At 44.8% G+C, this 16662-nt stretch overlaps 1 protein-coding gene across 2 annotated transcripts; it reads left to right on the forward strand.

The window, feature by feature from the left end:
- The first annotated feature begins 8 nt into the window (after nucleotides 1–8).
- Nucleotides 9–15998, forward strand: Cstl1 (cystatin like 1). 2 transcript variants are annotated; one of them, XM_075963854.1, is made up of 6 exons: nucleotides 9–1711; nucleotides 4437–4501; nucleotides 9625–9734; nucleotides 11088–11430; nucleotides 14852–14962; nucleotides 15557–15998. In XM_075963854.1, exons 4-6 carry the CDS (start codon nucleotides 11209–11211, stop codon nucleotides 15650–15652), a joined length of 429 nt encoding a protein of 142 aa, XP_075819969.1. In that variant the 5' UTR covers nucleotides 9–1711; nucleotides 4437–4501; nucleotides 9625–9734; nucleotides 11088–11208; the 3' UTR covers nucleotides 15653–15998. The 2 variants fall into 2 exon arrangements, with proteins under 2 accessions (XP_075819969.1, XP_075819970.1); XM_075963855.1 differs by lacking the exons at nucleotides 9–1711; nucleotides 4437–4501 and adding an exon at nucleotides 9109–9187.
- The last annotated feature ends 664 nt before the right edge of the window (nucleotides 15999–16662 follow it).

Consider the following 16662-nt stretch of genomic DNA (forward strand, 5'->3'; position numbering starts at 1 on the left):
CTCTTCGGGGGAGGGAGAAGGGGCGTGGCCCTATGGAGGGGTCGTGGGCCAAGGTGGACTTCAAGGGTTCCAGGAATGCTGAATTAGAAAATGACCGGTGGCTTCCAGGGGAGATAACCTAAAATTGCATCATCAGGAATTATTGACCATGACTGAGACGTGGCGATGGATAGACTGTTGACCATGGCATTAAAAAAAAAAAAAGAAAGAAAGAAAAAAAAAAGAAAGAAAAGACGCGGACATTCAACCTACATGCAGGTACTGCAAAACGTAATCAATCTAACGCAGCAGTTCAGCGCAGTTTCGTCAACCATGTGGTGCCTCTTCACCTCCCGACTCTCCCAGAAAAGGAGCAACAGCTGGCTAAAAGAGTTATTTTTAATTTCTGAGAGCATGACGTTAAAAATGCACCATCTTCCCCAATATAAATTCAGAGTTGTTTTTAAGCGCCCCCAAATTGCAACTTTCTATTGGTCCACTTGTTTAGAAACGAGTGGCATATCTTCCGTGTAGGCACAATCCACTCATTTTATATTGACCGGATTCTGTTCGATGGCTACAAGCCAGTGAACTCCTTTATCCTTTACATAATGCTGGCCACAGTGGGTGGATCCTGACAAAATTCCTGTCTGCCAGGAAGATTTTTAATCTACTGAACATCCATAGATAGTTGCAGTCCTGTGCCAATGTCTTCTAGGCTTGTCCCAGAGGGAGCTGGTTTTTAATACAATGTCTAGGCCATCTAGGCTTGGCAGTGCTAAGGCAGAGGTGGTGAGGCAAGTGAAATCACTGCCAAATGGAAGTTTCTGAGGACTTAAAACTCTCCACGAATACACCGTGGGGACTGGCAAGCAAAACTTACCTAAAGAGATGAATCCCGTCTTCAGAGAACAAAGCAAGACAGTTCAAACTCTTTGAAACAAGTGGCCAAAACTGATGTCACAACCTTGACAGGATGCTCTCAAGATAGAAGGGAATACCAGCTCTGGGGACACAGTTTTACTTACGACTCCTGTAGGCATTCTTCTCATTTTGGAAAACTGATGTATGTTTGGAGCGGTTAATGGGAGTCAGGAAGGAGGAAGGAAATTGGAGGTGGCAGTAGATGTTGGGTTGAAGAGAGAAAAACGGTAGAGAGTGGATGGACATTGGCCTTTGAAGGGGAAGCAGTTGGTGGATTTGGCGGAGTGAGCCAGCTCACCAGCTCCATGTGTAGCAGCAGTGTGTTGATCAGAGCAATTCCCAAACTTGGCTCTGTGGAGCAGCTTTGCAGGACAGTCAAGAAACAGTGATCCCTCTGCCACCAGTTTTGATGTCCGGATCGCCACCCCACCCCATTCTAGGGCTCACTGTTCTAAATCCTGCCATTTTACCTGAAAAGGAGCTTAGAATGGATTTCCCGAAAGCACGCCTCACGCCTCAAAAACCAGATTTTTCACACATAGGCCTTTGGCGAATACTGATTCAAACTGTGGCACCTGTCAGTGGCTCTGGGTACATCCTATTCAATGGACATTCAGGATACATAGACGGTCAGGCTGAATCAATACGGAGGAGAACAGACTAGAAGATGAAAGACTCACCATCCATATGAAATACTCCGTAGAGGCAGGACTGAAGCCCCCCGAAATCCCCTGCTCAAACAGAGCAGGGAGCAGAAAAGGACTTACGTAAATAGAGGATGTGGCCATCTGCATCGCTAGAGTTCCAGGTAGAGTGGAGTCACCTTTTACAGCCAAGCCTCAGAAGTAGCGAATGGTTTGTCACTTTTCTACACTGAGACAAAGAGGTAAAGTTAGCCTGAGTGCAGGGCAGGGGATTGGGTGCTGTCTTTTGAGGGCAGGGGCTCAACCTTATTCACATATTTGTTTGCTTGCTTTTAGTTTTTGAGACAGGGTCTCTCAGTGTAGTCCTGGCTGTGCTGGGACTTGGTATATAGGCCAGGCTGACCTTGATCACAGGATCACAGAGATCCTCCTGCCTCTGCCTCCCGACTGCTAGGATTCAAGATATATACCGCCATGCCAAGCCTGGAAGCTCAACTTTTTTCTTTCAGACAGTTTCAAACCACCACAGGTAGGCTAGAGAGGTAGGTTGTCGGTTGACAGCCTGGTCCATCCTGGTAATGCTGACCTTGTTGTGTGTCTGGAATCCCCAGACTAAGGAACAGCTAACTGTTCCTACCTACCTTTCCTACCAGGGGTCTGCTGGAGGCTTGGGCTCCCTCTTCCAGGGCATCTTGTGCTCTGCTCTGGTAGGCAGCAGCTTCAGAAGGCTCTTTACCCACAATCATTAAAGCTGTGCACTACTGAGAATAAATAAACTTCAGTCATAGCTAGAAACTAATTAATGATCTGTTTTATTAATTCTCAAAAGACATTCAAAGCAAAATGAGTTTGTGAGGGAAGTGAATTTGTGTGGCAGGGGATGAGTGTGGGTGGGTGGGGTGGGTAACATTTCATATCAAGTCACATACGCTGTAAGTATCCACTCAAAAAACTTTAAAGCTATAATTTAACAGTTTCCTCAATAAATAATTCTACAAAACTGGGGTGATGGCACACACCTTTAATCCCAGTACTCAGGAGGCAGAGTTAGGTAGATTTCTGTGAGTTCAAGGTCAGCCTGATATACGTAGTGATACCTTGCCTTGAGAGAAAGAAAAGAAAAAAGTCTCCGTAATCAAGACCCCAAATTAGGAATGATAAAATTATTTATCAGTAAGTATCTGCTAGGGGAGAAGTTTGTAATTGATGTTTATAAGAAAATGCTTACTATACACATTGTTATCACAATTTAGTGTTATTCCTTGCATTGGTTGGTGAGAAAATTGGCGCAAGGTTTGAAATTAACTTGGTGGGATTTTTTTGTTTGTTTGTTTGTTTTGTTTTGTAAAGACGGGGTCTTGTGTAGTTCAGACTCACTATGTAGCCCAGGATGATCTGAAACTTGTGATTCTTCTGTCTCTCTCTACCTCCCAAGTTCTGGAATGGCAGGCATGCACCACCGTACTTTTATGCCCTGCTGGAGATCAAACTTCATGTCTGCTAGGCAAGTTCTCTAGCAACAGCCCTACGTTGATATGTTTAATTGTGGGACGTGGGAAAACAGCAAAGATGACCTCTTGAGGGACTGGAGAGGCGCTTCAGCAGTTAAGAGCACTTGCTGCTCTTGCAGAGAACCTGGGTTCAATTCCCAATACATGCCAGCTGTAACTCCAGTTCTAGAGGGTCTGATGCCCTCTTCTGGCTTCTGCCTATATTGTGTACATGTGATACACTCTAATACATAAAGGCAGAATACATAAACAGATAAAATAAAAAATTAATCTTTTAAAAAAGATAATAACTTTATATGTTATATACTAAGATCTTTCTCTACCTTGCTTAAAATAAGACAAAGGAAGATTATGGTTCTGAACTGCAGACATACTGCTAAGTAAAAATGCTTTACTTTTCTTAAGTCCTTTGACTTTCCTTGGTACACAATTTAACATTACACTCTAAGTGTGTACGTGTGTGTGTGTGTGTGTGATTTTGAAATGGGTGCTGCAGATCCAAACTCATCCACATGCTTGTATCACAAGCTTCTGATTCACAGCGGCATCCCCCAGCCACTCTTTCACTTTTAACACATCCATTCCCATCTAATCTTCATCCATAAAGCGCATAGACATCATCAAGGTACAGGTTTGTAGTTTATGGTTTTTGTGCTTTTAGGGCATCAGCTAAGAGAGAACATTTCCATGCAAAACACTCGGGAGATACGACTATAACTGTTAACTGCCGATAGTCGAGCACATTTTATTTACATAACTCTTTCCCATGGAGGCCAGAGTTGAGCTGTATGAAATTTGGCTTCTGTGGAAATATTCACATCTGTCCTGAAAATGAGGGAAATTGCTCTTTTCTGGAACATCCTGCCAGCAGTTGATTTAAGAGAAAGCTAGCAGCTCTTCCTGATCAGTTGGGAAGAGCCTAGTTTTCCCAGACTTGCTCTGCATTGGAGGAACTGGCTTTGGAGAGGCAGCCAATGCTTATTATTTCCAAGTGGGTAAACTCATTTACTTATTAACACTTGTCGTATCTTTGCAGCCACTGCGAGCACATCCAGAGCAGGGAAAGATGTGAATACACTGACGTGTGCGTTCCTATGGTGCCCTTGACTTCTAGGCCCAGCTGTCAGTAAGCGTCCCTCCCATAGCCTCTGTAGTGCCATAACTTTTCATTTTAGGGATTTTTATGTTGAAGGATTTTTTTTGGATCTCCAACTTGCAAATGGCAAGTTGTTAACTTTCAACCTCCGTAACTACATGAGCCAATATTGCACAACAAATCTCTCCATATGTATATAGAACCATGCATACACATATGTATCTATGTTCCTACTGGTTCTATGTCTCCTAATTCTTATATTCTCTGCTATCCTTTCTCCAGGGCCTGCAGGAATTCCTTCAATGAGGCTTGAATTTAGCCAACCGACCATAAGGTAGAGGTCAAGGGTGAGTGATAATACAGTATTTGTTTCCCATTTGTTCTACAAAGTGGCCACTTGACCCTCCCTGACTCTGGGTTGTTCCATTCTCCTCGTTGTTCTTGCTTAGGAGTGCTGGCATGGGTACTGCTACCTGAAAAAGGCTTCCCTGTTTCCTGTGTCCCCTGGTTCCTTTGCATTTTCACCATTGTATAGACATTCTCTCTCTCTCTCTCTCTCTCTCTCTCTCTCTCTCTCTCTCTCTCCCTCTCTCCCTCTCCCCCTCCCCCTCTCCCTCTCCCTCTCCCTCTCCCTCTCCCTTCCTCCCTCCCTTCCTTCTTTTCTTCTCAAGACAGGGTTTGTCTGTATAGCCCTGGCTATCCTGGAACTTGCTCTGTAGACCAGGCTGACTTTGAACTCAGAGATCTCCCTATCTCTGCCTCCTGAGTGTTGAGATTAAAGGTGTGTACCCCCACCTGGCTTTCTTGAATTTTTCTTATTGCTACCATGCCCCTGTTTACTGCAGAAATTCCGACTGACATGTTTCCAACTCATTGCATAAGGCCAGTATGATCCTGAACCCCAAGCCAGATGAGAACAGCATGGGAAAGGAGAACCACAGGGCAATCACATTCACGACTATAATAAATACAGAGCATGAACCAAGCATTAGCACACATACCATGCACACAGACCAGATTGCTGACATAAATGGAAATACTGAAGTTTAAAATGTTTGGGAAAGCATGGGGGAAAAGTAGCATTATTAAAATGTTTAAGTAGCTTTCTGACCTTGACTTTCTAACTAAGACATCAAAAACGCAAACCAGGAGAGAGAAAATCAATATCTTCACTCCATTAAGGTTAAGAATTTCTCTCCTTCAATATGCCAAAAATAAAATGAAAAGGTAAGCCACAATCCAGAAAAGGATATTTGTAAAATGTGTACCTAAATCAAAGTAAAGAAAAGAATTATCAAGGGTAAAGAAATTTTCCAAATCAATGGCACAAACATCCAAATAGACAAAGGGGGAGAGGCCTTGAACTTTCAGATTTAGAGAATTTCAACTCCTGCTTGGTCTTCAGTTATTCATGTTGGCAAGCTTGTCAGCTTCTCATAGAAAAGCAGGACGGCAGAACACAGAAGCAGGCCCCAGAAGTCCTTGCTTTTCATTTTCTTTCAGAGTAGACCTGTTGGGAATTACTGTGGACTCCACAACACATCTCTGTAAGCTGCACTCACCCTCTACATGACTACAGAGCCTTAGAATTTATTTTTTCTACTCTATTTTTAAAAAAGTTTTGTTTTGTTTTGTTTTGTTTTTTGAGACAAGGTTTTGGTGTTGAGCTAGGCTTTAACTCCCAATTTTGCCTCAGCCTTCTGAATAATGGGTTTATGGACATGTGTCATCACACCTGGTAAAAGTTTTAGTTAATCATTATTATTTTAATTGTACACATTTAATACATAGAGTGTTGTAATTCAATACACATAAATAACATGTAATGATCAACTCAGGTTGATTAATTGTCTATGTCTTCATCATTGTGTGAAACTGTGTGAAATTTCCCAGAGTTTTTTCCAATATGTCAAGTAGGCTATTGTGACCCACTGTGCTATAGATTTACTATTTCTAACTCCTGGTGTTTTGGTGTTTGCTATCTAACTTCCCACTTTCCCAGGGTTACTAATGTGTGTGTGTATGTGTGTGTGTGTGTGTGTGTGTGTGTGTGTGTGTGTGTGTGTGTGGTAGAGGTGTCTACACTTCTGTATGGGTTGTGTTTGCCTGTGCATGCATGTATGCAAGCCAGAGTTCAGCTCATCTTCCTCTATCATTCTTCATCTTAGTCCTGTAAACAAAGTCTTTCACAGAACCTGGAGATTGCTGTTTTACTAACACTGACAGGGTAGAGTCCCTGGAATCTGCCCGTCTCCTCCACCCCACACACATTAGAATTACATGTGTGCGCCATCACCTCCAACATTCCTTGGGTAATGGGGATCCAACTCAGGTTCTGTGGCTTGTAACCATTCAGCCATCTTTCCAGATCCAGGATTTTTAATTAAAAATACACATGCATAGAGAAGACCACAAGATATTTGCTCCTTTATATTGGTTTATTTCAGCTAATGTGATGTCCTCTAGTAGTTTTGATGCAGGTGGTAGGATATAATTTTATTAACATTTCTTGTTATTATTATTAATTATGTGCAGGTATGTGTATCCTCACTGCTATGATGTTCTGTCCAAGTTCACAGGGTCAGGTTACCATGGATTTAACCCTCTGAAATTGTGAAACCAAGCTAGTGCTGTACCCGCACAAAATAAATGCAATGCAGATATCAAAGAATATTTACCACTTTAATGATAAACTTACAGAACCAAAGTTCCAGCGTAGTACAGGTAGGGAGGGAAAGAGAGCGAGCGGCCTCCCCGCGCACCCATTTATTGGCAGGCATTCGCCCGAGGCAAACCCCGCCCCTTTGAGGGGTTGTCTTAACCCTACATAGTGCTTTGGTATCTTTATGTTGTTTATGTCTGGTTCCCACAACAAAGTCTAATTAACACATCAGTTCTTCCCCTGATGGGCACCTGTGCTGATTCTGCACACCTGAGCTGGATCAGGCAGAAAATGCTTACAGCTTGTGAACCTGGGCTTGTCCCGACATACTGATTTCACTTTCTTTGGGTTCACCCAGGGATGGGATAGCAGGATCATAGGCTCGATCTACTTTTCTGAACCTTCCATGCCGTTCTCCACAATGGCTTGACATTCCAAGGGAATAACAAGTTTCCGTTTCTTCACCTGCAATCCGTTAGTCATTTGTTTTGTTTACTTCTATTTTGGTTCCTGTTATCAGATTTTCTCTACTGCCCTTTCCTTCGCTGCTTCCCAGCCCCTTGTGGCCTCAGTTCTACTGTGTTATACTGAGTTTAGCATTTGGGTGAGATCACGCAGTCTTTGTGTCCTCCTCATGCCAGGGTTATTTAACTTAATACAGTTTCTTCTGAAGATTTTATTTTTTATTTCATTTCATTTATTTATTCCACTTTGTTTTTTGAGACAGGGTTTCTCTGTGTGGTCCTAGCTGTCCTGGAACTTGCTCTGTAGACCAGACTGATCTCTAACTTAAGAGAGTAGCCTTCCACTACTGCCAGAGTACTGATTAAAAATATGCACCACTACACCTGATTGAAATTTTTATTTTTTTTATTTTTATTGCTTTTTTTAATTTATGGGAGGTCAGAGGACAATTTGTGTGAATTAGTTCTTCCATCACGTGGGTCCTAGGACTCGAACTCAGATCTTCAGTTTGGCAGTAGGTGCCTTTATCTGCTGAGACGGCTCGGCTGCTCTGCTCTCTGGGGTTTTGTTTATTTGTTTTGTTTTGAGAAAGGGTTTCTCTGTGTACTAGCTCTGACTGTCAAGGAACTCAGTTTGTAGAAGAGGCTGGCCTTGAACTCACAGAGATTTGCCTGCTTCGGCCTCCTCGAGTGATAGGATTAAAGGCAAGCACCACCACTGCCTAGCCTGCTTTCTGAGTTTTGATGCAAGATGTTCTTTGTGTTTTTTTGGGGGGGGGCAATTAGGATTGATCCCAGAGCCTCACACAAGCTAGACAAGGGTTGTACTACTGGACTATTCCCTCAGCCCTGCTTTCTGAATCTTAAATATTTCCATCACAGAGAAATGAAACTTGAGGTTGTTTAAAATGTTAATCTTGAATCAAAGGACAACGTCAGAGACTAGTTGACTGATATTAGCCGTTGAGAAGCCAGGATATGGATAGAGGAGACACACAAGAAGGAATAGGGAGGGACTTGGAGATTTCAGGTTCTCTTTGATCTGGGAAGTATGGAGAGAAGGTCAACTGGTCCCCATTCTGCCACGTCTTTGATCTGTCAGGTTTCACCCCGATATTGACTCCCGAGACTTTATTGATAATAGCATCGCTTAGATAAACACATCATTTAGTCGAGTTGACAACCAAGAACAGCCATCACAGAGGTAAATGGCACTTACTCTGATTTTGTCAGGATAAATTATATACACATATCAAAATATCATGTGAGACCCCAAACATATAATTACATCAATTAAAATTTTTAAAAATAAAAAGGAAAAGGAGGAAACCTATTGTTTCTTTAGATGGAGAAGCCTACTTAGGAGTTGGCAAATTATTTTTAACCTGGAAAACATCTGAATTTTAAAAACTACTTAAGTTTGGCTGAGGAGGACAGACTGCCACCGGCTCCTCCTCCCTGATATTCTTAGCCAGCTCTTCCCTCTCAGGGAAGCACTGTGTAACTGTGAGAATGCTCTTTCTTGGCCTTGTTACTTCTCAGATTTCTTCGTCTAGAGGAGAAAATGTACTTTGGATCAATGCCAACTTGAGCCATCTGTAGCACCAGCACCTTGTCCCCCTGACATTCTGTGTGCCGGCTGCAGAACTGCTTCTTAGGAGCTGAGTGCATTCTCAGCCAAGGTCAACCACATTCGTCTGTGGTGTCTGTGGTAGTTCCAGAGGTGAGGGTCCAGGGATGCTTGGGAACTGCTGCTGAGTGCATGGGCGGTGCTGCCCCACAATCAAGCCTGGGGTACTTGAGCAGGTGGCAGACTTTTGACTGTTTGTTTCAGGGCCATCTTGGAAGGGAGCCTGGCAACCGGTTGGGTCTTAAATAGATTTGCTTCCTGTCTGTGTTATATCCAGGTCAGTATCCTGCCCAGAGCAGGACTATTCAGGAAACAGAAATGCATTAAAAAAAAAAAGTTCAGAAAAGAAACCAAATGATACCGGCCCTCTTGTTTGTAAGGAGTTATTTTATCTATTTGCCCTGTGGGAAAAGAAAATCAAGACATTGGATATGTATGTAGGCTCTTTAAAAGAGTGGCACATTGGGACTGTTCTCCAGGTTCTGACACTGTATCCGTGAAAACCAGATGTCCCTTGGTATCCGTGGGGATTGCTTTCAGGGGCTCCTGCAGAAACCAAAAATCTGTGGATGTCCCAGCCTTCCTACAAAACAGCGTAGTGTTTGCATAAGACCTGCACATGCCCCTTTATACTTTTCATTGCCCCTTCATCTCTTAAAATACCTAATAAAACACAAATCTTGATATAAATATTCTTTAGTCTCTATTTTTCAGGGACATGATTGGTCCAGACCGAATTGCTCTTTAGGAGTTGTCTACTCATACTTGACTGAATTCAGAGACACAGAACTCACGGGTGACAGAGGGCCACTGCTCTGCTAGAGGTAAGACCCGGGCGTGATGAAAACCATGAGGTGAAGTTTAATTTGAGGAAGTATATTAGGGAGAGAGGATGCCCTAGAAGAGGCTTATTTTATTTTATTTTTGCCTGTGTTCTGGTTGCCACAAGGTATAGTCATATTAATGAAAAGCCAGAACATCATCCTATGAGATACTTTGCTGATTGTATGCTAGAATTACAGTTAAGAAAAGTGAAGCTAAGAAGATGAGGCAACTGGCCAAGCAGCAATGGAAAGGATTGTTTTTTCCTCAGTTGCATGCCCTTCTCGGCAGCTCTCCTGCACCTTCCAGAGTCCCCTAACTGAGACCAGGACTCACAAGCCTGCATGTGCAGGTAGGGCTGCCTGGTCAGGATGTGGTCTATGCTGTTTCCTAGACTGGAAAAAGCCCAGCATTCTTGGCGTTTGCTAACTGATCTCATCCTGGAGCAAGGACACTCCATTTCAGGATTCACGGGAGAGGTGGAACACCATGAGCAAAGCCTTTGGACCAGGCTGATGCACGGTTTAGTGTAGGCCCAAGAAACCTCAGCCAAGGCCAGCAGAAGCCTGACTAGTTTATTTGTGTGGAGGGCCTACAATGTAAGGGAAGGCAGCAGTGACAAGGAGGGAAGAATGGGAGAAGGGGTAAGCAAAAGCTGCAGGAAACACCCTTGCCTGCAGACTGCTCAGCCCAGGCGGCAGAGCCTATCAGCTGCGGCGATAAAACACATTATTTTTCTGTCTATTTCTTGCTCGTTTTCTCGTGGGAACTGGACTGACAAATCTCAAGCCTAGATGCTTGAGGAGTATGAGGAAGTAGCACAACCAATGCAAGTTCCCTGGAGCAAATTATGGGGTTCTATAATGAGCTTCTTCATACAGGTCGCCCCAGGCAGGGCTCATTTCTGAGTAAGGCTCTTGGCTGATTTCAGTGGGGAGCTTGGGGTTACCTCACAAAGCTCTGCTGGGTCACAAGAGGATGACAAGGTAGTGCCTGAACCTGCCAGCACAGTGGGAAACAGATGGGGGAAATCTGCTGCAGTGAGAGGCAGGTGAGGAAGAGGAACGTGACGGAGGGAGCGCGGGAGATGCTGGTGGCTTGGTAAGATGCTTGGAGTGTATTGCTCCAGGTCCCATGCGGTTGAACCCCGCATCTCAGTCCAAACATGACTTTCTCCATAAACGCTCACCCGCTCCCACACACAGTATCCTTTGGCCACTAGAGCAGCTTTTATTGCAGAGCCCCGAACAGGTCTGTTCTTGGGGAGTCGGGTGTGTGGTCCTGGCGAAGCTTTCCGTGGGTAGTGTTCTTAGCACCATGGAAGAGTGAACTTGGGGTCTTAATCTTTGCTTAAGTGCAGGTGAAGCTGCCTCCCAGGAAAGCCTGTCCGGTGAGACTGCTGCAGAAGAGTGAGGGACAGTTGCCGCACTCCTACCCTGGCATCAGTATAGACACGTACCTGCCAAAGCTACGGAGATGGAGGCCAGAGGCCTGAGGATGCCCTTGCTGCTCTTGCTGGTGGCCGTAGTTGTAATGGCCAAGGTGAATCACGTCCAAAGGTGGGGAGGCTTCAAGGAGAAGGCCTCAAGCAAGAAAAACATGAACTCCACGCTCCATTTCTTCATCCAGTCCTACAACAATGCAAGCAACGACACCTACTTGTTTCGAGTTCAGAAGCTAATCCAAAGTCAGATGCAGGTTTGTGCCTTGGTTTCCCAGACAGCAACACAAGCCCCATGTTGCCTTTTCAGACATATGGGGATTCTGACTGGGCTCTTTGGATAATAGTACTGATAACTCTCTGGGGCGTGTCATATGTGATGGGAACATTTGACGCTTCTGGGCTAAGTAGCTCCCTCTGTCACCACAGTCACATGACCTAGGTAGGCCTAAGGTTCAGAGCCAACCTAACTCACTTGGTCTGGGCCAGAAACTGAGCTGTAGAGGTTCTCCATTGTTCTACGGAGGGGATTGCATTTCATCCCAGACAGCAGGGATGGGGCTGGTTTCACTTTCTTTACGGCTCTGTCTGGACAAGCCCTAAACACTCTCTGTAACTTTCTTCTGACAGTATTTCTTTTCAGTGTCCAGCACTGTCAAATTGGGCTGGATTCTGTGCTTGAGACATTTGTAATCACAAGTCTTTGGGGACAGCTGAGGGGAAGTGGCAGGGAACGAGCAAGGAGTTTCAGTCAGATAGCTCCACCACTTTTGAGGCAGAGTCTCTGTATTTAGCCCTGGCTGGCCTGTATCTCTCTACCCTCAGCCTCCTGCCTTAGCCTCCTGAATGTGAGTACTAGGGCTACACCTGTGTGTCGCCGTCGTTACTTCTCTTTTGTTGTACACAATTTTACATATGTGGTCCTTGTGAGTTGTATCAGTTGAAAGATGATAGAAGAAAAAAATTGTTGGAAAACTTATTGGTCCACCTTTCCCTTAAGGTCAGATAGCAAAATATGTAAATTAGTCAGAAATGATACTGCATCTTAGTTAGATTTGGGGGGAAATGATTCCCTAGGAGGAAAAATTACTAGTCAGAGAGAATGCGAGGCAGATGGAACAGGAGTCAATAGAAAGAGGGGAAGGCATGGGAGTGGGGCGGTTAATATTAGTGTTAAACCCTGTTCCTAAATCCTAGCAGACAGTCCAGGGTCTAATATGCACTGGCTATTCTGCACTATGACCACCAGGTGGCGCTGTTCTCATTTGTCTTTTTCACTTGAATCCGTTTTTTTTAGTCTTTAGCTGAGACACTAAGATTTAATGTGTGAAACCAACTTTTTACTATTAACAATTAACTGGTCAAGAATGTCTTTTAAAAATGTTATAAGCAAACTCGATATTACTTAAAACGATAAGTGGACAGCGTGGGCTTGTGGAGGGGGGGAGGATCATGGACACAGGTTTCTGGATATCTTAATATCCAGATGTGACTTTGAAAGTCTCGGTACCGCAAAGAGAGGATAGTAGACAAGCACGGTGGGCTGCTGGGCCTGCTTTTGACTTTTAGTCGCTCGCAGCTGTGGGATCTTGGTTAGGTGTTATCTAGAGTCCTTCGGGATTGCCTCTTCACCTGCAAACTGGGTCAGAACAAGTTTAGCTCAATGCTGCCACCTAGCAGCACTTGTCGAAATAGCTGCTGTTGTGACTTCCTATTCTAAGTGAACAGCAGAGACTACCCGGGAGTAAGAAGTTTAATGTGCACAAATGTTTTCGTTTTCTTTTTCCTACATACAACTTGCTGACAGCCGGTCAGTGCGGCAAGGGCCATCTCAGTTCTGCAACATCCCCGTGCATAAGTAGAATGGCCCCTTGGTGACAGCAGAGGAGCAGCCGCACTTTAGGGAATTCGGGCTAGTACTGAGGTTGTATTCTCCGTGCAGCCATGGGCAATTGCCCTGCGCCTGGCCTTAGATTTTATATGGGAATCTTTCAACCAGGACCAAAGTGAATTTTCTGTCTGCATCTCCCCTAGAGAAACTCACACTGTCTCATTTGGCTGAACCACTGGCATTTGGGCAAGAAGCAGGGGGCTCACACCCTACTACACACACAGTTGTCTAGTCTACGCACTCATCCTTGGAGCCAGACCTGTGAGGAAATCGCCAAATTTCCTTAGTGTTTCACTCAAGTGTGAGGCTTCTCTTCCCCCAAAGCCCTCCCGACTTCCTCCTCCTTAGTCTTCAAAGCCTTAGGTTTGATCACGAGAAAGAGAAGACAAAGCCTACATGGGAGCTGGCCCTGGCTTGTGTCTTGTCTGTGGCTTACCTGGATTCATCATCTTGCACAGATTCAGGGCACAGTGGGTATCATTTCGAGTGGAAAGCTCCTGGAGATAAAGCAAGAGCTTCAGCCCATGACCTTTCTGCTGTCCTTGACTCTCCCAACATCACAGCTGGTCCACACAGTTAGCAGAAACCTTTAGCAACTTAAATATTTGAATTCTCTTAAGCTATCATTGTGTGGCTTTTCCTGGGGCGACTTGAGCAAGCAGAGGACACCAACATCAGACCAAAGAAATGACTCCAATCAAGTCTAGCTTAGTTTACTAGTGGGTTTGTGGAGGATACTTAAAAACCATGAATGGCTCAAAAGCAGTTATATTCCCCCCTCTCCCCAAAAGCCCATCTCAGCAAGAGTGATAACTCAGGATGATGATGGTATCTTGCAAGTTCCTGCAGGTGGCTCAGCTAGCCTAAAAGTCTCTGTAATGACCTTGGGTAGGAGGTCTTAACAGCCTTGTTTTATTTGATTCCTGAATCTTCTGAGGCAGCCTCTACTCTCCAAAGGGAATGTTTCAATTGGGAGGAAATAGCTATGCAATAGATTGGGTTTTTTCCTGCCTTAGTGGAAGTGTGCCTGCTTTGCCCAGACTCCACAAGCAGACTGAATGCTTGTGTGGACCTTGCAAATGAAGAAATGGGGGCTGCTATGCTACTTTCTCAGGGTTTCAGAGATAATATATGGGGAGCAAAGGTCTGAAATCAATTTGGCTCCCAAGCTCATTTGTAAAGATTTCTATTTTTACGTGTATGAGACTTCTGTCTTCAAGTACATGCATATAAGCACACCACAGGTGCTTGCAGAGACCAGAGGAGGGCATTGGATTCCCAGAAACTGGAGTTGCAGGTGGTTGTGAACTGCCATGTGGTTTCTGGGAGCCAAACTCTGGTTGTCTGCAAGAGCAACAGGTACTTTTAAGCCATCTCTATAATCAATATTTAGATGTGTTGTTAAATTGTCTACTTTCTGATCGTCTGGGATGGAGAGTAAGGAGGGAGAAAATGGCTACCCAAACTGGAAGAAACAGAGCCAGGTAGGTCCTCGTTGCATTATGAGGACCGCGGTGGTCACCAAGCAACCCAGCTTGTCTTTTCATGACCACGGGTGGGAGACAAGTAAGAAGTACTGTGTGGCTGTCACGGCAAAGTCCAGAGCACAGGGCTGTGGTTGGGACCTTGGTTGCCATCGAGACTTACTCAATGGGAGGGGAAGAAGGAGCTGAGTTTTGGGGGATGGGTTCCGAGAAAAGGGGTCATGCTTAGCCCCTCCCTCCTGGAGAGGGTCAGACACAGGATGCTCAAGAGTGGAAATGAGCGATGCAATTGCTTCTCCACAGCTGAGCACAGGAGTGGAGTATTTAGTCACCGTCAAGATTGGCAGGACCAAATGCAAGAAAAGCGAGGCAAGCAATGCTTCCTGTCCTCTGCAAAGCAGCAAGCTGAAAAAGGTGAGTTGTGGGGATCCTCTGAGAAAGCCTCAAGGTCAAAGATGGGGAGTGAACACCTCAAAGTGTGAGAGTCAGGGTCAGCAAATTCCCAGCCTTAAGGCTACCTGACACTTCTTGGTGCCTCTCAAGAAGGAAGAAGGCTTTGGCTTGGGCAGTCTGGCCACCCAAGTAGACACTGCCCTGGGTCTAGGTTTCTGCTTCTCCCCATGGAGCCCCAGGGCACAAGTGATGTTTGTTTCTCCTCAGGGCCTTTGCTATTATCTTGCTCCCATTCTCTGGGTCACTGAAGACTGTTCCCATCTCTTCTGTGTCTTCTCAGTTCTCTTGTCCCTCTCTGTGTTGCCTGGTCCCTCATCAGACAGGTGGTAGATATGAATGCCTCTTTCTGTCCCAGGGCGTAGGTGCAGGGCTGGGTTGGTACCCTTCCTGGAATCCTAGGTCCTGCTTAGACTGAGGGCTCCAGAGGCCCCTGTCATGGGTCTCAGGGGAGCAGTTCCTTTCTGGGTTCCCCAGGGCCTAAGGAGCTGCAGCCTTCTCTTCCACCTTTGAAAACCATTTTCCCCAAAACTGACTATCTTCTTTCTTCTCCCACAGAGCCTGATTTGCACGTCACTGATATACACCGTGCCCTGGGTGAACTATTACCAGCTCTGGAACAATTCCTGCCAGGATAGCAAAGTGCCCATATAAAGAGCCCTGATGACACTGGGATGCCTGTGTTGTGTACTGGTTTTTATATAACTCTAAGAGGACTCATGTACCTCTCTGTGGTGTACACACACACACACGCGTACACAAACACACACACACTCACTCTCTTTCACAACACTGACACTCAACAGCACGCATAGTAACAGCACCTTTAGTGACATATATATTTCCCATTCACACTCAATATCTGTCTCTGAGTTTTTATTATTTATGCTGCATCTGCTATGTCTGAAGTCACAGGCAGTTGTAAACTGCCCAGCAAGAGTCCTGAGAACTGAACTCGGGTCCGCTGCAAGAGTCTATGTATGTGCTTTTAACTTTTGAAACATCTCTTCTGCTCACTGCTTTGGATTTTTTTTAAAAAAAAATCAATTTTCTTTTTTCCACCCCACCTCCCTTGCTTTTTAAATCTACAAACAAAAAAGATCAGGTAAGCAGGAAGGATAGGTGAATGCAAGTTCTGATCCATTAGGACTCTCAGATGGAATGGTTCTGTATATCCCCACTATAGTACTTACAGTAATCTATATGAGTAACAAAATCATATGCACACACACGCGCACACACACACGTGCACACGCACACAACTGATCCCCACTGGGTGTTCTGTTTTCCTTAACCATGGAAATTTTGCCATCAGAGAAAACCAGGAGAAAGACACAGGGCACTCCTCTTTGCTATCTTTATAACTTCTTGTAAAAATACAATTATCTCCAAAATACATTTCAGCCAAACATTGAAAAATCTCAGAGACTAATGGGCACAAATATTGCATCTCTGTGTTTCTCTCAAAGGGCAATCACTGTTTGGGGATGAAATAGTGCCAATGTGCCAGTAGTGTGGGTGGGATCCCAGTGAATTACCGCCATGGCTTCCGCTGAGTTCCTGCTCTAGGCTACATGTGTTTTGATGCCTGCCTGCATCACAAGCTTCGCTTTCAGATTCTGTAACAACTCCAAGAAGGTGTCCTGTTTTCCTTGGCTGAAGAA

Source organism: Microtus pennsylvanicus, chromosome 2 (genome assembly GCF_037038515.1).
Source record: "Microtus pennsylvanicus isolate mMicPen1 chromosome 2, mMicPen1.hap1, whole genome shotgun sequence".
In the NCBI taxonomy this organism is placed as follows: Eukaryota; Metazoa; Chordata; class Mammalia; order Rodentia; family Cricetidae; genus Microtus; species Microtus pennsylvanicus.

Excerpts from the sequence above, each read along its gene's own strand:
- Cstl1 (XM_075963854.1), top strand. The coding sequence starts at position 11,209 with ATGGAGGCCAGAGGCCTGAGGATGCCCTTGCTGCTCTTGCTGGTGGCC. Across the intron at positions 11,431-14,851 it reads TAATCCAAAGTCAGATGCAG|CTGAGCACAGGAGTGGAGTA; the intron begins GTTTGTGCCTTG and ends GCTTCTCCACAG. Across the intron at positions 14,963-15,556 it reads AAAGCAGCAAGCTGAAAAAG|AGCCTGATTTGCACGTCACT; the intron begins GTGAGTTGTGGG and ends CTTCTCCCACAG.